Genomic DNA, 26,616 nt, shown 5'->3' with positions numbered 1-26,616 from the left:
AATATAGACTTGTTGGTGCTTATTGTTGGAGATTAATCGCGGTTACTGTTCCGTTGTTTGGCTTGCATAAACACTACCGGAACCATCGGGATTTGTCGAGATTTATCATCAAGCCGCATCTACAACAACAAAAGAGCTCGAAATTCCTCTGTAGAATTTAGCACAAAACTATACAGAGTTTTGTGTTTGCCTTTCTCGAACGTTTGATTCAAAATGGCAATTTCAAAGTCAAGGTTTGTAATCATCTCACTGCTTTGGTATAGTTAGTCGCTAATTTGTATAGGAGTATTACGATAGCAGTGGCAGTTGCAACACTCGTCTCCAATACTCTCTCCTCAATTCTCTTTTCCCAGTTACCAGATGATCCATTCCATCTAGCGAGCAACTTCGGGTGGTATTTACATTTCGCCAACATCCTGAGCGTATTTGGGTTTATTGGCGCACTAAGAGTAAGTGTCCTGGCGCCGTATTCTGGACCATGACAGCTAACGCGAAACAGAAACATGCCTTGAGCATAGCCATCTTCTCCAACTACCTTATAATCGACACCTTTTTCTCTGCGATTCCGCGATTTCTCGTCCTGACCTGCCTGCAACAATTTTCGAGCAGCCTATGTAGTACGAATGACTTTGACCCTCAATCCTACTATACAGCTTCGAACCTACAAACCCCATCCCAAATTTCAGACCTCTCTGGGTCATCTCCAATAGAATCTGGTCTGCAAGGAATCGCTGCTGAGTGGAGTGTGGACGGATGCAAACGGATAGTCACATTGGCGCAATTCACTCTTGCTGCGGGTTGCTTTGCAGCTACGTTATTGCAATTTGTTGGAGCGCTATATGTGAGAGAATATGCAAAGAGCATCTGGATCCGGGAGATGAGGGAAGAGGAAGGTCATGCCGCAGAAGTTGATTCTGAGAGCGCTGGGATGAACGTGGTAGATATGGGCATCGAGAAGCGATGAGATAACCGATATCACTCGATTGTCAATCACCATTCTAGGGACATGCATCCCGAACATGCTAGTATTGGGTCAATGGACCCAGTATGAAGAACATCACGAAAAAGCCGACTCAGTGCGGCCGTGCATTTCCAACGAACCGATGATATATGAAGCAAAGGTTGAATAGCATTTGGGCGGCAGCACTGCGCATTTAGGGAGTTAAGGGGTTATACCATTTGAATATATATACGTGTGGATTTTCCACACGAAGACGACGACGCAGAATCAGCATGGGAGGGAGCGGTGACTTATAGGGATAGTAGTAATATTAGCTGGTTATGAAGAGTTGACAGAACGACGGGCTTGTATATATTCTTTGGTGTGTGAGTGGTGATGGTAATCTCAACTATAGGAATATTTGATTTGGTTTTTTTACTTTTCGGAATAGTGACACAGCAGGTCATAGCAGACTTGATATCCTTCTTTGAACTCCAATTCTCTATGCAGGGCACTTCCAGTGTAATAGCGATGAGTTTCCGGCGGTGCCAATTGAGAGCAAGCAGGTACCACGTCATGTACAGATATTGATCGCTGCAACTTTAGGAGAAATGAGACCTCGATAACTGATTGTGTGATGTGAAGTAGATTCTATGGTCTTTTTGTCAGTTCCATTAAAGGTTTCCCAGACTTCCGGCATGGTCAACGTCAGAGCGATGGCTGTGGATACTTGTGGTCCATTAGGTGAGTTTTTGATGCCATGATGCAACAAAGCCAAGATTCAAATTCCAGTCCACAAAGTCGGAGTCGGGTGAGGACTGGTTCATATATGACTTGATACCAAATTCAAATTCTCATCCACATCATAATATCATAGGACAAGCAAGCTCCTCCCAAATGCTCTATATGTCGAAGTCCAAATATACCACAAACGCCGGATCCGAAACATTAAGCGATCCCAATTCCCAATTTTCAAAATCTGCTATATCTTCACAACCACACTCATACCATCCGTCCAACAACCCCCATCCCCAAACCCGCCATAACCCCCATCGCCGCCACACACCCCGCCGTCTGTCTAGGCGCCGCATTCGCTGAGCCTCCCACCACAAAGCTGCCCCCAGTCGTCGCACCACCATATTGCGCACAATTCCCCTCCGCAAGATTCATACACGCCGCCTGGCTCAAGCTCGAACAAATCGACGTCGCGGCCGCTGGTCCCAGATTCTGCGCCGTCGGCGCAACCGTCACACCACCCTGCGGCGCCACGACCGTCACGCCAAAGGCGCCGCCCTGGAGATTCGCCGTGCAAGCTGCGTAGTTGCCCTGGCAGGCCGAGTAGGCCTGCGAACATGCTGCTGCGTTTGCGAAGGTCGTTTGGATGATGGGGAAGGGGAAGTAGGGGTTCGCTACTATGCCTGCGGCGCTTGTGATTGTGGGCACGGCGCCTGTGGTTGTTGCGGGTGTGTTTGTGATGCCAGAGGTAGTGGCTCCGCCGATTATGACACCGCCTGTTGTTGTCGCTGTTGCGGCTGTGATGGAGCCGGTACAGAGAGCGCCGATGGGACAGCAAGCTACGTTTCTTCCGCCGTCGATACTACATGTGCTTCCGACTGTACAGCATGCTCCTCCGTAGTTGGCGTTGAGTGTTGAGCAGGAATTGAATTGGACGGGACAACCGCCATCTCGTTTAAGCAATTCGTTGTTGTGGAATGGAGGAGGTTCGAGGGAAGAGGTGTCGTTGGCGTCATTACTGATGTAGTGAGGCTCGTAGAAGGCCGCGAGTTGGAGTGCTGATATGGACGGGATCAGGAATGTGAGAATTGTTGACCGCATCTTTGCGTTGCGCTGCGGGTACTCCCACGGCTTGCTTGTGAAAATGCGATTGTTGACTTTCCAGAATGTGCCCCGCAACCTCGATGACCCTAAGACTTGGTGAGCACAAAATGTTCCACTTCGTTGGAGAATGGGAGACAGTCCGGAACCTTGAAGTCAAGAATGGTCTTTTAGAAAATCAGAGAACAGGAACAGGCGATGAAAAGCAAGTTAGACGCACTGTAGCTCTTGGTGGTGGAGAGAAGAGTTGCTGTGCAGGGTTCTTCAACTGGTTGCGTTGGCAACGAATAATGGTGCCCCACAAGGGTCTCGGTGCATGCATTTGGGACGTTGGAGGCAGAGAGCACATATGCACTCACGATATGGACGAATTATGTGGACTGGATGTTGGTGGTATTCTGGACTAATTGCTCCTTTAATAAACTAGCAATATGCGCAACACATCAGTATATTGATCGTATGTCCCTCAAAGCCATAACGCCGAAACTTCCCACTGCTATGTCGTTAAGCGAATATAATCTTCCAATCCTCTTAACTCCGCACAGTGTTAGTCTCCACTCATTGAAGGAGAACCATCCATATCAGACATTTTCATAGCTAAAGGACTAACAGGAGCAACATTTTCCTTTCTAGCTCTTCCCCAGTCAAAATTCTTGCCGCTAATTGGCGTTCTGGGTGTCCGTTCATGCGAAGAGCCCAAAGATGCTCGTCGGTCCTGGAAGACTTGAGCAGAACCATCGCCAGCGTAGTCTGTTCGACTCAAGTTATCTGCTTGAATACGCCAAACTGGTCGACCCATCTCAATAAGTCGCTCTCCGTACTCCTCAAGCATCTGGCGAACTACACTCTCTGGCGGGTCCTCTTTGCGCTCACCGGTTCCATCCTCACCTCCAAATGTGGCCTGCCACCATGAGCTTTTCCATTCCACAATTGCTGATATGGCAGCGGTACTTTGAGGCTTAACATTCTTTGCAACCATATAGAAGGAAGATCTAGAACCATGCTTTCTCGCTGGTTTGAACGAATCGACCTCCGCAAATTTGCTAAACGTGTATAGTATAAAAGCAGCTTGGAAAGAATCAATTTTGTGTAGTAGCATTACAATTGTACCGCCAGCGGCAATTCTTTGAAGTGCCAGAATCATTTGAGAACAGGCTAGACGTGTGACCTCCACTTGTTCGCGATATGAAGGACGCTCTTGAGTCCTCAGGACCATACCATCACAAAATATGAGGTCGAATTTGTAATGGTTGAAGGGGCGCAGATGAATAAACTCGGAATACGCGGGATGGTTTCTTGGAATAGCTCCTGTCGAATACTCGTTCGCCAGCATAGTGACGTCGAACTGTTTAAGGCCAGCCAGTACATTGGTGGAAACGTACAGAGGATGACCACCTTGTTTCGTAGGTAATGTAATACCAAAACATTTGGCATTGGGATGGCGTTCGAGTACCGCTGCTGTATAGCCTCCTGGTGCCATGCAAATGTCAAGACACTTCAGTTGTTCTTCTTGCTGACGGGGCTCTAGAGCTCCAGTAACCATATGCATCTCTTTCGCAATCTGCTGCATCATTATGTAGAATCTCTCCGCTCCAGAATGGTCCGCTTGATCTGCCTTTGCTCGCTGTGCCTTGAAGTGCGCGTCCCCCTTTTCCTTATTCTCAATCCAACCCTGGAAAGAATCAGCCTATTGGTATTCTGCAACGATTCACGCCACTAGCACATACCCGATTTCTGTATTCCATAACTCTCACAAATTTTGGCTCATTCTTGATCAGGTACGCCCTGACGAATTTTGACGCAGGTTCCATTCGTGCTTCTCTGGGGTCGCCCGTGATACTATGCTTCTCTAGAATTTCCGCCAGCTCTTCCGGTGTCACCATTGTCGGCTTTTTGGAAGCATTTCCAGGAGATCCCCTTTCACTGTCTGAGATCGAAATCACTTCGTTGCTGTAAGTTCCACCGGATCTTGTCGGGTCAGATCGCTCATCGTCACTTGTGAGATCGATGAGGTCGGCATTCTCAGTAACCTGAATCCTATTCTTGATATCCACAATATCGCGAACAGTATTCTGGTTATCTGGCGTAAAAGTAGACATGGTGGTGTGATTTATCAGGATGAAGAAGTATGCAACCAGCGAAGGTAAACAGTGGCATGAGAGAGCGTCCGTTGTAGAATGTAAACTGAATTCCTAGGGCATATTCTGAGTTTGAAGTGAAGGTGAGCAAGTTAATGCAGATAAGAAAAACCTAATCAACAGTCGCATCGAAGGAAGGTGAGGTCATGTCGAATATTGGAGCAAGGTGCCAAAAAACCCAAATTGTAGAAGCAAGCGCGATTCAACATGGTATCACTCCGAAAGTGCAAAAGATGGGTAATTGTAAAATATCCGACTACTAATTAACAGCAATGTCATTGATCAACGTTTTAAACCCTACTATTGGAGTAGGAGTAGGATTATCTGATTCGTAGTTATGTGCAAGCTCCAACTTTATCGAGATTTGGCGTAAACGACACTACATCCGCTGGTGACATGTACTCATGTACTCACACTCTATTTTATCGCGAATCATTTATTCGATGCCCAAGAATGCGGCGTGAGTTAAATTGGTCGCTGTCATTTTTGCTACGATGGCTATGATACAATTAAGCAAGGTTTTTCTTTCTATAATATGTAGCTGACCTCCCTCCTTCATCAAGGTGACGAGACATAAGAGACTCGCGTGCAGAAGCCAACATTTTTTTCTAAAAGAGAACAAATCGCAAGTCCGACACATGCATGCAGGCATTACCAGAGGAAAAAGCATTACGCCTGAGAAGAGTCTGCCTGTACTTTTGTGGGAAAGAAGCTGGACCGAAGCTATGCCAGAATATGAACATATAAAATCAAAATGGTTCGTGTCTCGATAGCCATGCTCGTGCTCGAAAAGCGAAGAGAATTTGAAACTCAATAAGAAGATTCCGTAGAGTTCTCCAATCTCCTGTGAGCCCATCTCAAACGCCGGTAATAACTTAAAACAAAACTCGTAGATACAATTGTTGTTGTGAACCCAACACTAACCATCTGCCTTGTCGCAGACTATAGGTGAGATATTGACCCGACCAAGAGAATGGACGGTCGTATCAATATCGTTTTGAAGATTTCTCATGCCCTAAGAGGCACGATCGCACACATTGTTCGGCTAAAAGAATAATGACCCAAAAACCCGATATCAAGATCAAGATAGTTCCTGTTTCTGCTTCGGTGCTTGCTCAAGCTCTTCTCGTAGTTTCTGATCGACCAAGCTGTCAATCTTCTTTCGGCTCCTCAAATCAAGAGCTCCGTTCCGCCAAGCCGCACGCAGACGCTCAAAGGCCGGTCTGTCACCAGAGTTTTCTCCTTTCACCAGATCAACATAATGACCGGCCAAGGTGTCTGGGATTGGCTTTTTCTTGCTGATCAACATCTCGTCATAATAAGAGATCAAGTTCTTCATTCCACTTAAGGCGTGGGATTGTGCATCTTCAAGGGCGTATTGGCGGAACTCGGTATACATTGTCGTGTTGAAATTTCGACACAAGAAATGCGACCAAAACTCGTACAAAAGTTTCATATCCGAGTGAGTCTGCCCAGCGGCAGAGGTCTCACGATGCTTCAATGCACGAGCACGGAACGTGAAATATGGTTCGCGTGATTGGTACTCAGAAACTGGGGCCTGTTGACGTTGACCTTTCACCCACATCACAGGTGGGCTATTGCTATGAGCCGATGCTGTCGGCGAGAGTGGCGTAAACGGACTCCTGGAACGACGGAGGGACTCAGGGGAACTATAATATGAAAATCAGTATTTGGAGCAGCCTAGAATGACGGTAGAAGACTTACGCTTCAGGTGCTCGAGAGCCATTGGTCAATGCGCGACCCTGACGGCCATCATCGTTCATCTCCTCTGCTATCGATCTACCATCGATTGAACCATTGGAAAAGGTTCTAGATGCCGATGTATGATATGGTGCTTTAGGTTTGGAGTCATCGGCAACCTTTGCGGGAGTGAAGACAAGTGTCAAATTCGCAACCTCTTCGTCAGTAAATGTCTCGACAGAATCTCCCGAGCCATTGACCAGAAGAAGACCAGGAGCAAAGTCGGGCACGGCCGCCGACAGAGGAGTCTCTGGATGATAGCCATTACCGTTTCCATTCATGTTCGCTGTTGCAGGGCTACCATTTCCATAAGGCCGAAATCCACCTTCATTTCCATTCGGAGAGAATGGCGGGGGAGACATCGAATGGTTGCCAGACATGATCATCTGACCCCTCATGTGTTGTGGTGGAGGTCTCCAATGAGTGGAAGGTCCAGCATTTCTGGCGGATTCATCTCTTTCTTCAACTGGAAGTACCCATTTCTCCCACCCGTCCTTTCTCCGCATTCTATCGATACCGTCCTCGCCTCGTATCTGCTCGATGACCTCAGACTCGTGACAGGCATAGTAAAGCAGCTCAAAATCCTGGGTCAACGCTTGAATGCGCTTGAAGCTGGCAATAAAGTTCAGGAACACAAAACCCTGGTTGTCCATGTGCTTTCTTAAGAATACATCTTTGCAAAGATTGTCAATCGAGAAGTAGTATTCCAACTGCATCTTGACCATGGCTAATACAGAAGCATGATCGACGTAAGTATTGAAAGGTGCTGCGCTCATTGACTGCAAAGGTTGTGTGTAGTCATACATGTTAGAAGTCTGTAGCGGTGGAGGCATATGTTGACCTTGCCCGCCATTTGAAAAGCGTGAATACGCTGCAGGATTTGGTATCGACTGGGAGCGTGGATTGCCTCGGCCACCTCGCGAGTTGGTCATGGTGTATTGGCTATTGTATGGTGGGCCTTGTAGAGGTGGGCTATAAGGGCCAGAACCTTGTCGTCCAGGATAACCATTTGTGTGGCCGTTTGTGTAGAGATGCGGCGGAGGATGTTGGCCATTCTGGTAATTGTGGCTTCCACGACCTCGGAACCCTCCACGACCACGATCTTGTCGACCTTCTGTTCGTGTTGATTGCTCAAAACCAGATCTAACATTTGGTTCACTTCGCCTCTCTGCACTAGATCTTGAGTGAACATGCGCATCTTGAGATGCGGCTGGATCTTGCTTCATTGTCCGTCCGTCCCCACGGGCATAGTTTTGGTCAGCACCGATTTCAGAAGCCTGTTCTCCATACGGAGTGTTTCTAACGTCACTTGACCCCCCCCTGTTCATACCACCTCTTGACTTCTCAACAGACGCTGGTTTTCTCTGATCCCTAGCACTGGAAGGGTCGCTCGAAGGTCTCTTCTGATTCGGCGGAAGAGACGCAGCTCTTGGAGCATCCCCTCTGCTCAATCGCTTATCCGCATCAGTCCCAGGTGCAGTACTGGTGGAAGCGTTTGGCGCTTTTTCACCGGCAATGCCGTTGGCATTTGTGTTGGTAGTACGGCCTCCTTCTGCGCGAGCACCACCACGAGCACCGCCTCGCCCTCTACCTCCTCTGGAAGGTAGAGGAGTGTTGAATGCAACAGATGGGACATACGGTAGTGTCTGCCATTTCTCTTTAGGCCGTGGCTTGTTTGACGTAGAATCATCCTTCTCTTCCTTCTCTGACTTCTCAGTAGCTTTGCGCTTCTCTTCCTCCAATGCGGTTTCGGGTGTAGGCCAAGATGTAGCATCTTCGACCGGTGGTGGTAATTGTGTGACTGGAGACTTTTCCTCTTTCTCGCCTACTCTACCACCCCGCGGACCAGCTCGCTTTGGAGCTTGGTCATCCCTCAGTTTACTTGAGGCTTCGTTAGGCTTCTTCTGAGATTTAGTGCCATTTGGCAATTCCTTGGTGGTGCCATTTTGATTACCCCCAGTAGGCTTCTCCGAGTCGTCACTCGTGTTTGGTTTTCCGCTTCGTCTCTTCGTGTCTGGACTCTTTAGAGAGTCTACACCAGATACGGTTTCAGCAGGCGCTTGTGTGGTTGAGGTAGGAGCGGGATTGGGTTTGGTTTTGGCAGCTTCCTCCTTCCTCTGAAGCCAAAAGTTCACGGCAGGTAATGGAGCTGGAACAAGTTGTTCCTGTAGTTTTGCTTCCTCCGCAGCCTTTTCCTTTTCGAGGGCTTCCTTCTCGGCATTCTTTTGCTTCTTACCCTTCTTTCCTCTCTTGCCCTCGGTGACCTCCGCACCTTTGTCGGCACCACCAGTATGTGAGCTTCGCTCACGCGAGGCTTCTGCCGCATGACCACCAACAAGTATGAAGTCATCCTTCTCCTCTGTGTGAAGCGCAGGATTCGATGCCACTTCCAAAGTGGGTGAGCTAGGGCGCGAGCTTGATTTCGTGGGTGTTGTCCCCATAACCTCAGACTTTACTTCGACAGGCTGTTCCGACTTGGTCGGAATATCAATACTGCCATTTACGCTTTGCTCGCCCCGCTCCGATCCAACTGATGGGGTATTGACCGTTGAATTCGAGGTTTTAGCTGGCGTGCTGACTCCGGATGTTGCCTGATTCGAGGTAGCACCTGAGTTCGTAGTTACGGCAGTACGACCCTTCGCTGCCTGGGCATAAGAAAATACTGGAGGTGTGGCAGTCGCCTCACCGGCTGATCTGGATGTAGTGGAACTCATGGTGGAGTTTTGAACAAGTTTGTAGGAATTTGTTGCCGAAGCGTGCTTCACGGAAGCAGAGGACCGAATTTGTCCAGATCTAACAGACACCGGCTGGTGATCTTCGACCACCTCCAGTTGATGTCCGGAGAGGTGTACTCGACCTCTCCGCACGATTTCCCACTGCGCCAACCAATTGCTTGTCGCTGAGGAGCTGTAAAAGTATTGCGCGGACTAGGCGGCGATGTGGATTCGAGGGATGGTCGAGAACGGGCTCGAATGTGATTTCGACTAAAACTTTGTTCCACGCAGGGGAGCGTGAGACGCAATTTAGTTACCTGGGGACTTCTTCGAATATGAGGTTGAAATCAGCTATCTGCGGTTCACACTTGGATGTGGAAGGTAGAGTGGCTCGCGTAGATCGAAACAAGCCGTAATGTTTGATGACACGAAAACTGCTGTCAACCAAAGTGAGGGTGAATGCCGAAAGCCGCACAGATGCTGAACGCAGAAAAATGTTAGCCAGCAGAAAATGAGTACGTGGAGATTGCACCAAAACTTTTTCGAGGCCCTGAATGCGCGAATATTCACGCTGCGAGGAGTAGGAGCTCAATGGTGAGCTTGAACAAGGCGGGGAAGACAAACCTCGACGGATTGGACGTCCAGCAAGCCAGCGGAAACCAGGAATATGCTTCGTAAGATGCAGAATGTATCTGAGTGGTACGTTTCGACCTGAAGGATACCGCGAGGTGTCGGGAGGCCGGTGGAATGGCACGTTCCGAGGCAAAGGCGACAAATATTCGAAACGTGGAAGAAATAAAAGGAAACAAAGGTTGGAGGAGGGTTCGCAGAGACCGTTCACCGCGATTGCTCGAAATGGCCAAGGGTAGAAGGAGGGAGGGAGATGGGGGGAGGTGGCAGAAAGATTTCGTTGGTTTATTTAGGGTATGGAATTGAATATTGGACTTAACGAGTAGAAAAAATTAGCTTGGAAAAGAACTCTCCCAACTCCGCTTTGCAGCAACCGAACCTTCCATACCTGGGCAACCTGCTCTTACATACACAAACTTTTCATTTCCACAATTCATGTTGCATTTGCAAAAATTATTCTGCCTTCCCACGCGTATCTTGATTGCTACGTTTTTGATTTATTTATGGCTTGTGCACCGTGTCATTCCTCGTTTTGCACGGCTGAATAGCCCTTATTGAGGGGTTTCCAGGGCCGCCGGTGCTATTGATAGCAACTGCTTGGCCTGCTGGCCTCTCTTCATCTGGCATCGTCACTACGACGCTCCGTCGCATACCAAAGTGCTTGCTTGCACGCGAAAGATTGCATATTTGCCTGTGTATGTTGTTCCTTGTCAGACCGTACCTTGAGCCGATTCGAAGCTTGTATGCTTCGGCCAAATGAGTGACCTAGCAGACGTTGAGTTTGACCTGATCGATGGACTCTTTTCAAACGTAGTTTTACTGAATTTGAGCACGCTCCATTTTTTTAATCTATCATCTTGAATTGAATCAAAAGTAGCTATCTTCTTGGCGGCAATTTAATGTCGATTGCCAGTTTCCTGCTCAAAAATCAAGCCGTCGTAAACTCAAGTTCCCGGGCCCATAATTCAACATGTCATAGTCAGATCAAACAATAGCTTCGATGCGACTAGAATATTGCGTGGTAGAAAATTATATCAGAGGTAAAATGCCGCCAACTGCTCTAGTAATATCATTGTATCAATGAATTTGGCTTCGCGTAATTGTGCGTTAGGTTTGATGAAAAAGGCCCAATACGGCAATTCTTAATTGGTATTGATTATTCTTGATTATTCGCGTACGGTTCAAGCAAGAGGAAGCTTCATAGCTCGATAGAGTGCCATGCCTGCCCTAAACCCTGTCCATTTCCAGCCAGTTTCTATCTTGGGCATTTTACCTATTTACCGTTACCTGCTTCCCTTATTCGTCGACTTGCAAGTACCCATTCTTCCATAGACAAATCATTTCCACGCAATGATGAGACGTCTCTCATTGGTAATTTATGTTATGACTTTGTGTTCTGCTATGAAGATTTCAATTTGGTTCTCAGTCAAGCTTCCGGCTATGGCTGACCGCAGCGGGATCTATTAAGAACAATATCAACAGAATTGAGGGCAGTCACATGATTGCTTAATTTTACAACATATACAAATGGCACCTAGACCGAGATGGCTCAAGTCATAACCATGCAGCGTCATTCTTGACTGGTGCTCGCGATATAGTATGGACTTATCCCGTCATCCAGCTAAATCGAGTCAGATTGTCTCCAATAATTGTAGGCTTGCGAAATACTTACGCGGCAGCTCTTGAGGCACCGAAACTTGTAGCAAGTCTCAAACCACTGGATCCCATTGGAAAATAAGAGACCAAGTACCATATCAAACAGCCCATTTGTACCAAAGCAGATATAAGTGTCAGAATAGTCGAGTGAAGCTAGCAATCAACTGTCAGAACGAGATCATTCGGATTCTAATAAGGAACTTACTCCAAGACTAAAATACATAGTAAGACCGATAGATCCAAAGTATGCGCCTGTGAAAGGCAGACGTGGCGTTGACATCAGATGCTTGATATAGTTCATGGGACCTAGCATTGCCCCCCAAGAACACAAAAAGAGAAGGGAGCCTAGCGACCATCTGAAGTCTCGTAATTAGCTCTTGCGATAATTCATACTTACAGTACAAAGACATCTGCTTCACCTACAATATCGCGAACTTTCTTGGCCGAGTCATCATCACTGGCCACAAAACGAAGCAAATAACGAAGCATGCAAGTGCTCCAAGATTACAGCCTGTGAAAACCAGGAGTCGATCCCATCTGCTCACTAATAGTAATGATAATCAGCTTTGCTGCCTTGAATGTGTATGGAGGACACTGCGGTGCTCATTGATAGATATGTGGTGAGAAAAACGTGTTCACTCACATGCAAACCATCCTTCCTCTTCTTCTCGCCGAGTCCTAGCTGGTAAAGGTGCTCCAGGCCCTTCAGTTGTGGGAAGCCTGACATAGCCGCTGTCGCCAAATGGATTTAAAGATTTGATGGATGATAGAAGGCCGGATTGCTGAGCAGTGTTCACCGGAACATCCGGGTCACGGCGTGACCATCCGAGTGAGTTCATAGATTCTCTGAATGAAGAAGACGCCATAGCTTGAGGATGCTATTTCGGCCTTATGATCTACTCGAACTAACGTAGGTGTGCTGTTTTGACTCAACGGGAGATAGATTGCTGGGTTGCGCTGAGGGTTAACCTCCCTAGTAAGAGCTGGAGTTTACAATGGTAATAGTGCAGGAGCTCTTAATAGAGTCGGCCCAATGTTGTCTTAGAGTCCGAATAAGGAATGATAGATGAAGTATCGTGATTGGCGGCCCGACTAGTCTAGATAATGATGCTTAAGGATAGTGGCGGGATTGGATGGAGAATCGGTTTGACGAAACTAATGGCGACGGAGCTTGCTATCAAGTACAAAGCTTGAGGTTCAGCGTTAACAGAGAATCTGAAGATCTGTGATGAGCCGAGTTATACAAATACAGTCAAGGCAGAAGCGGTTGTGCAATGATCCTCAGCCGTGTGGTTGCGCGTCTTCGGAAGATGAGGTTCGTTTGTCCACGCTGTTGTTCGCTTCATTCGGCGCTAAGAAGCTCGGACCTGCCTCAGGATGAGGGCCAGCGCCCAGGCTCTCCAGCGAGTACAATCCATACAGTTGAGCCTCAAAATTTTTCTACTTCTGAATTATAGATTAATTTTAAACTGATTTGAAGAATAAGTAATACGGCTATCTCTATGAATTTAGGAAGGTGTCTGCTTTCCAGATTCTACTCAATATAGTATTAGAAAAAGCCCTCTTTTTGGGGGAATGACGAGTTTGAGCATGAACTCCAAGGTTGACCAATTCCTAGAGACTGATGAGAGAGAGAGGGTATATTAGACTAAGGTTAATTGTTTACAGGTGTTGGGATCCCTTGTCTAAAAAAGAGCTCGAAATCACGCTGAATAATTTAAACCGGTATCAAACAACAAGAAGACGTCAAGATCGCTGGTTAAGAACGGCATAACCATAGTTTCATATTACCGAATGTTGGGCATAAGCCGTAGACAGCTGACAAACACCTTATGCCTAGCAATTGTCAAAGTTATTACAGGTCCCAAAGTGAAGGCTAAGTCGCGGATCTTCCACCGATTTTAAAGAACCAAGTATGGTAGCTGAGTTAAAGGATACTAAGAAACACATAATTCTGCTTATATAGTCGGTAGCCACTGCTTAGGATGAAGTTGTTGGAACGTTTTGTAACGTGTAATCACTAGTCTTGTCGGAAAGTGAGTTTCGATTATCGTTGAGGAGGTATACCTATCTTGATGTTTACGAGCAGCACAGCTAAATGACAATTCCTTCATTTAGAAACTGGAGGGATTATCTAATCAAGCCGGGCCTCATGTAGATGCACTAAGTTGCTATCAAATCATAAATAGTTCTTGAGTCTCATTTTGAAGGGCTGCCGAAAGTATCAAGGATAATTGAACCTGTGTGGAGTAGCGCTTTCATCAGACACAGCCTTCTTGAAGACGGGGTTGAGGTTGGATGTCGCTTCATCGGCGATCGTGATCACTTTTGAACTCGGAGAGTTTGTTCTTGAAGCTGGTGGGGGCCATTGTTGTACAAGTAGCAAAATGCACGTGAACTCTTGCATAAAGGACCTTCCAGTGGCATGCACACTGTGCCCTCTGCCAATTCCTGCAGGTGTCAACTGCTCTTTCTGGACACTCATGAGATCCTCTCGCACAATTGGGTAGGTAGAGCAGAAGGGCAGGTATCTTCCAAAATTTGGAAAAGAAAATTGTGGGCTTGTCTTAACCACCTGCCGATGCAACGCTGGCTAGGGCAATGCAGAACAAGACTCAGTGAAGGACCACTCAGCGAGAAAGTGTTAACCCTAGATGGAACCCATTGCTCTCATGAAGCAGTCCCAACCCTCAGTGGCGAGGGCAGAGGGTGAGACTCGGTGAGTATCGCTACCACATTGTTAGTGGAAAGTGTACGAGGAAGAGCAAGGGCCGTTCAGCAAGATTCTTACGACTACTTTATGTAAAGAGTAGGAGGTAGCTGGGTAATTGACGCTGTGCCCTCGTACTGAGCCGGAAGATCTGTAGTCAGGCACCTCTGCCTACTGGGTGCATATCGGGTTCACGTCCTTCCAATAACCAGAGCTGATCGCGTTGGATTTCTGCTGGATTAGAGATTTCTTACTTAATGCAGTCAGAAGCCGGCGTATACGGGTATTTCCAAATAGATTGGGGCCGGCTTCATGCCACGCACAGTAGTCTTCCTGTAACTGTCTGGAAGGGTGTTAGCCACGCATGGGTCAGCAGTGTGTCTCTGGACTGGAGGAGTTAGAGTGAAGTGATCATAGACAGTCCTCTGCCTCCGCGGGCCGCACCGAGGTAGGCGTGCGCAGGAGAGTTGTTCACACATGGCATGCTGGACGGACGGGCGAGACGGGTAAAGAAGCAGGAGCAGGAGCAGAAGCAGACTGGCAGACCAAAGCAGCAGAGCGCACTCACTCAGCATCCACCGACGACGACTTCGGCTTGCGGCTTTGCATGAGTGGGTCTACAAAGCTTCCATCACCGGCGCTGATTGGCACTGTCAGCCAGTTTTCACTCTAGCGGCCTTAGGCTCGTAACTACCTTGACACACACTTCTCCTCGACGCGTTTTCGCATCCGCATCGTCTCCAGTCCTGCATCTGCCATCCGCATTATTCACCGTCACCCATCGCGAATTGTCGACTGAGCCGACCTTCTCCGCTTTGAGACTTGGTTGCAGCAGCTGCCGCCCTGGATTGATTGTATCACCACTCGAAAAGGTATGCTGCCCCCTCCATGAGCGAACGAACTGCAGCTTTCGTACAGCAGACGGTCCGTAGCCCTGGGTCGCGCTCTCGCTCACGTCTCTTCAGGCAATTGGCCCTTCGCTCCGGAAATCTGGTCACAAAACCGCAAGAGAACCGCACTTCCACCTTCAGCGAATTAGGTATGAGCTCCTCCAGCACCCACGCCGAGCGATGATGGAAAGGGAAGGGATGGATGGTTCAGCGGGTGTGATGTGTTATGCACGGCATCGTTCTGTCGCCCGGCTGCTTCTCTGCTGCAAGATGCGTGGAGGAGGAAACGGCTTCAGCCAAGCCGACCACCTACGAGCCCTCACAGCTGCTCTGCTCCGTCGGCCTTGCTGCCAGCTGTTCGCTCCTCAGGATACCAGTCAGTGGTGCAGCAATATCAGGACAGGCAGGAGGTTGTGGGACGCAAGCAAGAACCACCCACTCATTGTGCCATCCGCCTTTGCAAAGCCGTGGCACGTTATTGGATCCCTCGCCATCGAATCCCGGCTCTGATTGGAGCCTTACCTCCTCATCTGCGACCTTAGAGACCGTCCCACTAACTCGTGGTTGCTACAGATTTTTCCCTTCTCATATCCTGGTGCACAGCGCGATTTCAGAGCCTCCGGCAGCTCAGCAGCGTAGTGTTGTTCCATCACAAGAGGACAATCTAAAACCAAAATCAACATGGGTATGTTGTGCTCCCTCCTCCTAGCCCTCCAGGTTCCCAACGCTTGCATCAATCGTTGCATTCACTGCTTCAGCCAAAGTGGATACCGAGCCCAACACCTAAGCCGACTCCTACTCCTCCACCCTTCAACTTCAACAACAACATCCTCCTCCATCTAGCTTGGGCTTTTGCTAATTTCATCCTGATTCACGTAGCTGACGATAGTTATCGACCAAACGTGAGTTGCTCTTCTTCTACTCACCATCTCCAGAAGACAGTCTTTCACCATCGCCCCAGACCTAGGCGCAAAGCGTTGCAGCCTTGTTGTCGCGGTTCCATGCAGATCCAACTTGCAATCTGTTTCCAGCCTAAGCCACACCCTGATGGGCGAGCTAACCCACAAAACCATACTTCTCCCTCAAAACCCAACTTCTCCCCATCATTCACCTTCCAACAGAAAGATTAGACAATCCTTCTTCATGACAGAGATACTAACGGAGAACTTTCAGAATCGCGAGAGGTCTCGCTCTCGTTCCCGTTCTCCACGACGAAGCAGACGTCGTTCATATTCACCAAGACGATCTCGTTCGCGTGACAACCGCAGATCTCGCTCTCCAATGTCGGGCGCAGGTGGTGCTGGTGCGGGCTCGGGTGGTTCAGCTTACGGCGGTGGTCCACACAGGACTTTCGAGGAACGCGCCGCTGCGAGAGAGCAGATGATGAGCAGTCTCCGAGAATCTTCGCAACAAGACCGTCGTGTCTACGTCGGCAACTTATCATACGATGTAAAATGGCATCATCTCAAAGACTTTATGAGATCTGGTTAGTTTTGAGGACGGCTATTGGTGCGGAAGGAGATGGGCTAACTGGGTTATTTTTCTGCAGCTGGGGAGGTTTTATTTGCAGACGTGTTGTTACTTCCAAACGGAATGTCGAAGGTGGGCGCCTATACGTAGCTGGCTTTTTGCATCTTTTCTTTCTTGGTCATTGATGGAATGTTGGATTGACGGATTGGACGTTGTTCCACGGGATATGTAGGGATGCGGGTAAGTTAAAATCTTGAATCTTGAAGCGCAATTACTAACTGCTTTCAGCATTGTAGAATATGCTACTAGGGAACAAGCTCAACAGGCTGTCAACACTCTCAGCAATCAAAACCTCATGGGGAGACTTGTCTATGTCCGTGAAGTACGTATTTGTATGATTCTCTTGTATCATGCGGCTTTACTTACCTTTGCTCTAGGACCGTGAGGCCGAACCTCGATTTACTGGGCCACCCGCTGGTGGAGCCCGCGGCGGATACGAAGGAGGACCAGGACGAGGTGGATTCGGAGGAGGTGGATTTGGAGGCGGCATGGCTGCAGGAGGTGGTGGTGGTGGCCGCCAAATCTACGTCTCCAACGTTTGTTACAACCTCCCTACTGATTTTGCTCTTTATGGGAAAAACTGATTTTAACTCTGATTCTTAGCTACCCTATACGGTTGGATGGCAAGACCTCAAAGATCTATTTCGCCAAGCTAGTGAGTACTGCCCTTATTACTAACTTGCATATAGTAGAGCGCGTCATTAACCCTGTATTTTGTAGCTCGCAACGGCACTGTCATTCGTGCGGATGTCCACGTTGGACCCGACGGGCGACCCAAGGGCTCTGGTATTGTCGTATTTGAATCTCCTGATGATGCCCGTAACGCTATTCAACAATTCAATGGTTACGATTGGCAAGGACGCCCTCTTGAAGTCCGCGAAGATAGATTTGCTGGATCTGCTCCAGGTGGCTTTGGAGGGGGTCGTGGAGGCTTCGGTGCTCGTGGCGGATTTGGAGGAGGCTTTGGTGCCAGAGGAGGGTTTGGCGGACGTGGTGGGTTTGGAGGTGGTTTCGGCGGTGGACGCGGTGGATTTGGGGGGGGTTATGGCGCTGGTGGTGGTGGTTTTGATCCTAGTGCCGGAGGAGCTTCTTCTGCCCCACCAAACCCATTTACCGATTTCGCTACTGCAGGAACCGAAAGAAGCGAGATCATCTATGTTCGCAATGTAAGTCTCACGCTATGGACTGTAAACCTCCTTGTGGTAACATGCATACTGACATCCCTCTTTAGCTGCCATGGTCTACAAGCAACGAGGATCTTGTGGAGCTATTTACCACTATCGGTAAAGTCGAGCAGGCCGAGATTCAATACGAGCCCAATGGACGATCTCGTGGAACTGGTGTTGTCCGGTTCGATTCTGCTGAGAATGCCGAGACAGCTATTGAGAAATTTTCTGGATATCAATATGGTGGCCGGCCTTTGGGCTTGACCTTTGTCAAATACCAAACTCCTGGTGCTGGTGGCGACGCGATGGACACCGAGGCGACCAGTTTGACACAAGACCAGATCATGTAAATGCTTTGGTCACTTCTCGAGGACGACATCTTGGTGTTTGATTCTGCGGGTGTCACCGCAACAGTGTCTTCCCTGGCTATCACTCACATGTACCAAATTCTCACACAAATTGTCATACAATGCGTCTTAAAAAGGCTCCACTATCTCTTCACACTCAAGAAGTCGACTTAACGAATCAATATCCTCGATCCGAACATAGACAACTCCGGAGGTTATCGAATTAAGATATGAGGGCTGGATAGTTTGTAATAAACTATTTCTTTCATAATAATCCGTATTTTCTTTTTGTATTCTGTGCTTTGACGAATTGCAACATAGGTCGTGGGAATGGGTTTGGGTGGAAATGTTTCTACAATGGTCTACTTCAAAAAAAAGTTTCCCTCAATTTGCAACAGAGTCTGGAACGGTAGTGCAGACAATAGAAGACTTATCGGACTTTACTTCCGGTTCCAATGTATCTCTGGTAATTGTTTTGATGCACTTGTAACAACACAGGCGCTCCTGTGAATCCAGATGTCCAGATGAGCAAGCTCTCGAATACATTCTAACTGAAGATCATCTCTCAACAATCAGAGGGCGTGATGTTATTAGATCACAAAGCGACAATGCTATCTGTTGTTGTTATGAATCACTTCGGAGGTATCAAGTACTCAGGTGAGTTATTCACTCATATTCCCCGACAGTCATCTAATGACAAATTCTATAAGGATTCTTCAACTCTCCCATAGCTATCCTTCTATCATACCTACCCAGTTTACCCAATCCTTGGAATATCCAATAACTTCAATATTTTTACAGACTCATCCCACTACACATCATCAACTAAGACTATTAGAAACCACCGACCTAGAACATTTATCGGGCATTCACCATTGTTTTTGTACATTTGAAGGGTTCGCGCTTGCGATATCGGTTCGCCTAGGAAATCAGATCGTATTGTTAACGAGCACGATACCGGTCACATCAATACCCTTCCATCTTTTTATCCTCAACCACTTCATCCTCGACCACATCGATCACTCCACACCAACCTCATCCTATCCTAACCAGTCATCTACTTGGCAACGAAGCATTTGAAGCTTGTGTATCGACTACACCAGGCTTGGCAGCTCCACGCTTTCAAAGCGATAGGACTTCACCCTTGAACGGCAAGTCAGTCTTACTGGCACCTCTCCAAGATGTGCCAAATTAAACCTTTTACACTGTCATGTTGCGGTCTTCTGTCTTGGGACATAGAACGTACGCCCAGCTGCCCGGCATCGTGGGGTAAAGAGAGATGCCCAGGAGACTTGTGTATCGTAGTCGCCCCATCCGACCTCCAGCAAAGAGACACCGGAGGGTGCTGGAGGTGCAAGAACATGCCACATCTTCAACCGCACTTCAACTTTGCGAAAACAACGCTTGGTTTGCAGGAGAGAACTCCCCAAGAGAGAAGACGTGAGATCGAGGCGGCCGGTGCATGTTGTTCTTGCCAAAGCACATACGGCTGTGGGACGTGTGGATCGAAGCGGCCTGATGCACGGGAGGCTCTGGGAGAAGCTTTGGAAACTGTTTCGGAAGCATCACCTGCGATGGGACGTTCGACATATTCGGCACAGCGACATAAGAAGACTCACGCACGGCCGGAGTCACTTTATGACGTGAAGAAGAGAGCCAAGGGAAAGGGAAAAGAAATCAAGAAAGAGTCTACTACAAGGACCACCAGATCAGCGAGCCTCAGAACCCCTGGGAGAGTTACCAAACCATATAACCACTCTCCACGAGCAAGACCAAATTCCGTTTCATCTAACAGCTCATTTTACGACATCTCCAGCCCTCCTGGATTCCCACCTTCCGGTCCAGGCGCCTTGCCTTCTCCTGCCGGTTCCGAAAACTTCATCCAGAGCCCGTTTGGGGCCAACAATACATCTTCTCCCATGTATCCGAATCAGCCTACACCTTCACAAAGCCATTTGCAAGTCGACCATCACTCTTTCCACGGGATGAGCCACGCCGGGTATGCAGCCAATCTGCCGACAACGCGAAGCACTGCCAACAATGGTTCTTCTAGACAGTTTCATTCACCGCCCCATCAGCCACATACAAGTAGTCCTCTGACGAAGATGGAGAGTAGTCCAAAAACGAGCGCATATCCTCAACATCGCAGCCCCAAGCTAGGCTCCCCTTTCCATAGCAATATGCAGACTCCTCAAGACTCTCCACCAAACAACGACTATTTCGCCAGTCATCTACCCGGTAGTAATAACTTGATGGAAGAGGACATAGCCGAACCGAACCAGTTTCACCAGCATTACCCTCAGAATGAAGCAATAGCAGCCAACTTTGACCACTCGCAAGATGTGGCTGATTCAGCTTTTGTTTCTCACCATGTACGTGAAATCACTAACGTGGAGTCTACTCAGTTCCCAGGCTAATCAACGATCGAATATACAGGGGCTACCATACGACATGAATAGCGTCACTTCCATGCAGCAAAGTCCGTCCGGCTATCACGATTTCACGCCCGACTGGAATGGCCAATTTGTTAGACATGAAGGCAACTCCCAGACTAACGATCAGCTGTTTCAGTCGACAACTCCCCATGAAACGGTTAAAGACGACGAGCAGCGACATCTCGAGGGCTATCCAGAGCTTCCTAAGTCTCAGAATAACTACGCATAAGTTTTTCCTAGACTGGCAGCGGGTTTTCTCTCATAGAAAGACTCGTAGAGCTATCTCCTCGACTGATGCCATTCGCGTCACAAGAACACTGAGATCATATTTGGCAGTTCTTGATACCTAACCCACGCCACCACCCAACCATTTATCTTATTACATTAATCAGACACCTCGACCGGCCTCTGCTCCCTTGAGAGATAGACAAGCTAGGTTACATCAGACATCATTATCAGCATATTCTACACTTAACCTACTATCATCATCAGGGCAAGTACCATTACACATAGCATCCGGCGTTTCCATTTCGCATTTTCGCATTTTCGCATTCTCGCTCCAAACATATTTTATCCCCGGCATTCGCATTCCACATCGTTCCTTTCGGGCATCTCGTCATATGCCATCTTGACGAGCGTCAACTTTCTCTGTAACTACTTTCAACCACGTACGTACATCGCGCAGTCTGGTTTTGCAAGAGAACATGAAGTACATATCTTGAAGGAAAGCCTGCAGATATATTGTACATCAATACTACACACCATACACACTCGTTTAAGCATGTTGGGTAACGGACTTAGATGCATTCGGTGGAGGCGCACTGGGGATCACATAGGCTTCAAGCATTTTCGGCGTTTTTTCTTTTGTTCGGGAGGTGGGAGGGCAGGAGAGCATCGAAGCTGTATAATTGCTTGCATAGCGGAGGTTGGGCGGGCGAGATTTATGGGGCATATTTTTCTTTCCATTTTGTTTTACATAGATATTTAGCATTGCATAAGACCCTAGAGTTGTTACGCTCTGAATCGTCGAATCTGCGTTGGTAATCAGCGTAGAGACATCGGTTCAATTCTGGTTACAACGAAGCTGTTTCACATATAGCTCGCAGAATTTCAGTCACCTACATACGCAGTCCATGTTTCCAACTTTGTGTCTTCTGATCTGTGAATATGCAGGGCCGTAAACGGTATGATAGCCCTCAGAGCAATGGTATCTTGACGTCCCTTTTGCCATACTAACGCCTCCTCGCGCCAAATGCTATGCAATTCGCACAAGCCATATGTATCCCACGTTTTGCCTTTCCTGCCCATGCCATATGAATCCCCATGCTCACGGCACTTTTGCTCCAACCGGCACCCCCTCACGCTTTCCCCTCAACCTTAACCTCCCCACCCATTTTCCTCTTCTTAGCCTTCAACTTCTCCTTCGCCTTGCTCCGATCCCTCTTCTTCAGTCCCCCCACCATCCCCCCCTTACACACCTCCGCATACCGCGCATAGAAGCCTTCTATCGCCTCACTCTCCACCACCGTCGACAGCTTCACTTTCTTCCCTTCCTTCCGTCCCTTCGCGTTCTCCCCGTTCGTCGCGCGGATTAAGATGGATGTGGGTGCGCTGGGCGCGAGGTCTGGGAATGGCACTTCGGCTGTCGGTGACGGGGCGGATTGGGGCGTGGGCACTGAGGAAGGGTTAGAGGGCGTTTGGAGAGGAAGGGGGTGAGGACGCACTGCGTTTTTGTGTTAGGTATACGGAGCCGTGGGTTGTGCTTTGGAAGAGGGAGGTGAGTTGGGTGAAGAACTGTTTGTGTGTTAGTCATGTTCGAGGAGGATTCATGGTGAGCGCATTGGTTGAGGGGGGTGAGGTGGACTTACTTCATCATTGCTGAGAGGTTTCGTCATTGTGAGTGTGTGTGTAGAGGTACAATTTGTGACGACGGATGTGTATGAAGGGGACTTTTGGGAGGCATGACATGGTGGGGGTGGAGTTCTCGGGTGAATGTCGGCTATGACCACCCCTGCCTTCGTCTTTTTTGGACCTTTCTTAACTTCAAAATTTAGATAGATTATTTGACTAGTTTTATTTTATCGCATATTATTTTAAAACTTAATCTTATTATCTACAATTTACTCTAATTTAAAAGTAGAAAAAGTAAGTGAGTTAATTTAATTTAAGGAGAACCTGGAAATCTTGCTAAGTTACAGTGAAAGCAAATATAAGACGAGTTCGGGACCATAGAAATGTTTGATTGTGAATGAAAGTTACACCGTCATACTCGATTTACTATTTGGTGTGAATATCAAAGTATGATTTGGCGTCCTCGCATTTCCGCTGATGAGTCGTCTTCTTTTCACGTTTGATTGCGAGTCAAGTTTGATAAAATTCTAGTGACTAGAGTCAGAATAAAAACATATTAATGGGATTTGTAATCTATCTCGGCTTATCTCAGCTTGGGATTTAGCTATATAAAGTGGAAAGTATATTTTGAGAAGCAATTTGTGAGTTTAGTATATTCGATGCTCGAACACTTCACCGGGAAGAAGCACCGATATCAGCTTTCGTGCTTTTTGGGTGCCATCTAAAATCATGTGTAGTTGACAATTGGTCAAAGCTCACTAATCGCTCAAAACTTTACAGTATCCATGGCAGCCATAGCTTCCAACGCCTCTCTCGCAACTTTACATGCCCACTTGACAGTAAGTTTCTGCTCCTTCCCCCCTGCGATATCCGTTTTACCAACCACTTTCCTCAAGAAATACTGCAGTCCCGTAATGAGTGACGGAGTGTCCTTCACCTTGCTGATCAAAGAAATAACGGCCTGTTCATCGTTTCCTTTCGCGCTCTTCTGAGATTGCAAGAGGACCGTAACGAGCAACACCTCAATAAAAGTTTTAGTCTTGGGTTGGAGATACGCAAGATTCAGATTCTTGAGGGCGGTAAGATTGAGACAATTCTCAGCGATTAAATTCCCGAACATCTTGGCGAGATTGACAATATGTCTCATATCAATCTCCTCATCCTCATCAACATCATCAACGTCTTCGTCACCTTCTCCAAGTTTCTTGAAAAGATCCCATAGACAAAATTGGAAAGCTGTTTTCAACCTTCGATCTCCGCAGGTCTTCTTTGCAATCAAAGTATAATAAGGATTGTAACTCTTCTCCGCGCCAGAGCAACGGATGAGGACTTTCGGAATCTCGTACTCTTGGACCTTTTTAAGTTTGAGTTTCAGAAGTTTGAGGTATGCGTCTTGAAAATCGGTGGCAGACATGATGGTTATGAAAATTGCCCGACGAACATCAGTGTTCATACGCTGTTCGCGGGCGAGGACGAGGAGGTCGGAAGTTCCGCTGTCTTCAACTTGAGCTGTGTTGCTGATGTGACTATCGCCTGGCGTTTTATCATTTGTGCTGTTTCCGGCCCAACTTGCTCCAACGAGCCACCATTTGCCCTTTTTATCGGAATCCTTGATGTCTTTAAGTCCCATCCTAAGTGGTTCGCTGGCCTTGATACTTCGCGTATTTAACGTGCCTAAAGTTTTCTTCATACGGATAGTGTGCTCCGAATTAACCGCCGATGCCGCTTGGCCAGTCCTCATTTTGTTGTTTTTCAGGTCGTTGATCGTTTCAATCATGAATTTCGTTCGTACCGACATGTTCTCCTCCCCACCTGCACTTGTGATTGCTGGCCGTAACATGGCTACAATGTCCTTCAATGACGATGGATCATCTTGCCGCAGTTGTGGACCTGAAGCTCGAATAATCTTCAATAATAACTCTGCATTGAGTTCCGATAATTTCCCAAGGAATAGCTTGAAATAGTCATAAATGAGATTACTACCGATAACCTGAAAGTTATATAGTTCCGACAACAGCATGACCAAGTTTGATGTCTCCTTGCTGCTCTCTGGGGTGGCACTAGCTCTTTCATAATGTTCGTCAAATAGTTCCACAACCCTTTGGACAACCTGCGCGCCAAAGTCCATTCCAATGATTTTGTAAACAGCAGCAATAAACCCAGCGGGGAGTATGATGAGCGTATCAGGTAAGCTCGTGGGCTCGCAGACTGAGTTCAGCAACAAATCAACCAGTGTTGAAGTAACATGCTGCCGCGCATTTTGTCTGTATAAATTTTCTATTTCTCCTAAGATGGAAATCAAATTTGCCTCTGTTAATCGGTTAACCAGACCTTGGGTCTGTCTCCGTAAGCGAGTCAAAGACTCTGATTCAGATGCTGCAGGCTTTCGAAGTGAAGGGGGTATGTACTTTTGAGGCTTTTCTCCTCCGTTCGTTGGCGCAACATAGGGATTTTCTCGTACTCGTTGGGTTGGATTCTCAAGCTCGCCCTCTTCCTCAGACTCATCAAAGCCACCAGAGGCGTCACTTTCGTTTGCGTCACTAAACAGAACATCTCCAGTGTCTTCATCAACTGATCCGTCTCCTGAATCGTCGTCAGGGAATAGATCTTCATCCGCATCCAATGATATTTCTGAGAGGCCACTTATATCGTCATCGCCCTCACTATCGTCGGAATTGCTGTCGCTATTGTCGATATCATTTCTCACTTCGGATATTTTGGCCAGATTTCGGGCAGACCCCCTCTCTCTCGCCTCCTTCCTCTTCTTCTCAAGCCACTCATCACCTTCAGCTTTCGCTTTCTCTTTCTCTACAACATCCTCATCTTCTGCCTCATCCAAATCACCCAGCAGATCGTCAAGCCCGTCTTCATCGAACCCACCAGGCTTCTTCTTCTTTCCTTTTAATCCTAGTTTCTTTTCCAATGCGGCGATCTCAGCGTCTTCATCCGCCAGCTTATCCTTGACTATCTGAGGGACTCTTCTTGGTGGTGGACTTATAGACCGCGAATCTTGCCGCGGTACGGGGTCGCGCTTCTTCGTAGTTTTGAGGATAGATTTAGGTTTAGCTTCTATGCTAGATTTGCTATGCTGTTCTGCGGGCCGATAATTGGACTCGCGTTTGCTGGGCGCCTCGGAACGTGGCGCAGAATCTCGGTGATGCTGAATCTTCGATCTCTTCGCAGGAGGTGGTCCGGATCTCAATTCTTTCTTCTCAGCTCTCGCAGCTTTTCTCAGGTCTTTCCTCGCTGTTGGTCTTCCACCACCACTACCACCTTTTCTTTTCCTGGAAAGGGCATCTACGTACTAGCATTAGCTTACTTTTCTTGAAATCAATCAAAAGCACTACTAACCTTCACCTCCCAATTGTTCAATCAGTTGTTTGGGTAATTTCAATTTGTTTGGAGGTGGCATAGTGTATTTTTGGGGCTTTGTACAAAAGCTAGAACTTTTTGTCAAATTGATGATAAGTTCAACCGATGTTTCACCGACACATTTCAATGATCGGTGCCACGTGCATCTTGAAGATTATCTGCAAATCTGATAACACTCATGTAGGGAAGTCAAAAGCCATTCCCGTCATTCTACTCTTTTGGGACATAAAGTTTTCTAAGCGTTTGTTGCGTTCAAATTCACCACCTCAGTCACGCGTTTCCAGTGTACTTATAGTTTGTCTCTATTACTGACTATGACAGGTGAGCAATAGCTGATTTCCCCTCGAAACTCCATGGATCCGTGAGATGGATCCATGGGAACGAAAGAGTTTCCCCACGCAGCCACGCTTGTCATCACTGGACAATACCCAGGTGCCCAGGCGGTCGACTAGGAGCTTTGTGCCGTGACAGGTCTGAGCTCCGCTGAACTTTGTAGGCCTAGAACCTTTCCAAGTTGGAAGGAAGATAGATATCATCAATACTACCCTTGCGGTAGTTATTTTACATTTACAGGTCTCTTTCGTTACAGTAAGCTAACGAAAGCAGGAAAAACGGAAAAGAGTTAAAATGGCAAGAGGAT

The 26,616-nt window shown here is 47.6% G+C and overlaps 9 protein-coding genes across 9 annotated transcripts; 3 read left to right on the top strand and 6 right to left on the bottom strand.

Annotated features, from left to right (window-relative positions):
- Positions 1-213: 213 nt before the first annotated feature.
- On the top strand, positions 214-964 carry GLAREA_02815 (uncharacterized protein; the record flags this gene model as incomplete). Its single annotated transcript, XM_008087900.1, has 3 exons — positions 214-233; positions 284-449; positions 500-964. 3 exons carry the CDS (start codon positions 214-216, stop codon positions 962-964), a joined length of 651 nt encoding a protein of 216 aa, XP_008086091.1.
- Positions 965-1,375: 411 nt separating this feature from the next.
- GLAREA_02814 (uncharacterized protein) lies at positions 1,376-2,776 on the bottom strand (the record flags this gene model as incomplete). Its single annotated transcript, XM_008087899.1, has 2 exons — positions 1,376-1,591; positions 1,949-2,776. The coding sequence occupies 2 exons, from the start codon at positions 2,774-2,776 to the stop codon at positions 1,376-1,378; spliced, it is 1,044 nt and encodes a 347-aa protein (XP_008086090.1).
- Positions 2,777-3,323: 547 nt separating this feature from the next.
- GLAREA_02813 (S-adenosyl-L-methionine-dependent methyltransferase) lies at positions 3,324-4,875 on the bottom strand (the record flags this gene model as incomplete). Its single annotated transcript, XM_008087898.1, has 2 exons — positions 3,324-4,448; positions 4,504-4,875. 2 exons carry the CDS (start codon positions 4,873-4,875, stop codon positions 3,324-3,326), a joined length of 1,497 nt encoding a protein of 498 aa, XP_008086089.1.
- A 1,120-nt stretch (positions 4,876-5,995) lies between these two features.
- GLAREA_02812 (Winged helix DNA-binding protein) lies at positions 5,996-9,389 on the bottom strand (the record flags this gene model as incomplete). Its single annotated transcript, XM_008087897.1, has 2 exons — positions 5,996-6,584; positions 6,640-9,389. 2 exons carry the CDS (start codon positions 9,387-9,389, stop codon positions 5,996-5,998), a joined length of 3,339 nt encoding a protein of 1,112 aa, XP_008086088.1.
- Positions 9,390-11,624: 2,235 nt separating this feature from the next.
- On the bottom strand, positions 11,625-12,541 carry GLAREA_02811 (uncharacterized protein; the record flags this gene model as incomplete). Its single annotated transcript, XM_008087896.1, has 5 exons — positions 11,625-11,640; positions 11,692-11,828; positions 11,881-12,031; positions 12,099-12,219; positions 12,319-12,541. 5 exons carry the CDS (start codon positions 12,539-12,541, stop codon positions 11,625-11,627), a joined length of 648 nt encoding a protein of 215 aa, XP_008086087.1.
- Positions 12,542-15,501: 2,960 nt separating this feature from the next.
- GLAREA_02810 (RNA-binding, RBD) lies at positions 15,502-18,321 on the top strand (the record flags this gene model as incomplete). Its single annotated transcript, XM_008087895.1, has 9 exons — positions 15,502-15,960; positions 16,034-16,177; positions 16,449-16,761; positions 16,825-16,891; positions 17,034-17,127; positions 17,183-17,341; positions 17,409-17,460; positions 17,526-17,971; positions 18,037-18,321. 9 exons carry the CDS (start codon positions 15,502-15,504, stop codon positions 18,319-18,321), a joined length of 2,019 nt encoding a protein of 672 aa, XP_008086086.1.
- A 1,178-nt stretch (positions 18,322-19,499) lies between these two features.
- On the top strand, positions 19,500-20,982 carry GLAREA_02809 (uncharacterized protein; the record flags this gene model as incomplete). The annotated part of the gene is made up of 2 exons (XM_008087894.1): positions 19,500-20,690; positions 20,755-20,982. The coding sequence occupies 2 exons, from the start codon at positions 19,500-19,502 to the stop codon at positions 20,980-20,982; spliced, it is 1,419 nt and encodes a 472-aa protein (XP_008086085.1).
- A 1,129-nt stretch (positions 20,983-22,111) lies between these two features.
- Positions 22,112-22,648, bottom strand: GLAREA_02808 (Signal recognition particle alu RNA binding heterodimer, SRP9/14; the record flags this gene model as incomplete). The annotated part of the gene is made up of 3 exons (XM_008087893.1): positions 22,112-22,428; positions 22,478-22,547; positions 22,622-22,648. The coding sequence occupies 3 exons, from the start codon at positions 22,646-22,648 to the stop codon at positions 22,112-22,114; spliced, it is 414 nt and encodes a 137-aa protein (XP_008086084.1).
- Positions 22,649-23,370: 722 nt separating this feature from the next.
- On the bottom strand, positions 23,371-26,016 carry GLAREA_02807 (ARM repeat-containing protein; the record flags this gene model as incomplete). The annotated part of the gene is made up of 2 exons (XM_008087892.1): positions 23,371-25,901; positions 25,956-26,016. The coding sequence occupies 2 exons, from the start codon at positions 26,014-26,016 to the stop codon at positions 23,371-23,373; spliced, it is 2,592 nt and encodes an 863-aa protein (XP_008086083.1).
- Positions 26,017-26,616: the final 600 nt, after the last annotated feature.

Source organism: Glarea lozoyensis (assembly GCF_000409485.1).
Source record: "Glarea lozoyensis ATCC 20868 chromosome Unknown GLAREA6, whole genome shotgun sequence".
In the NCBI taxonomy this organism is placed as follows: Eukaryota; Fungi; Ascomycota; class Leotiomycetes; order Helotiales; family Helotiaceae; genus Glarea; species Glarea lozoyensis.
The sequence above is the reverse complement of the archived record's forward strand: the minus strand, read 5'-3'. Positions and strand labels throughout refer to the sequence as shown.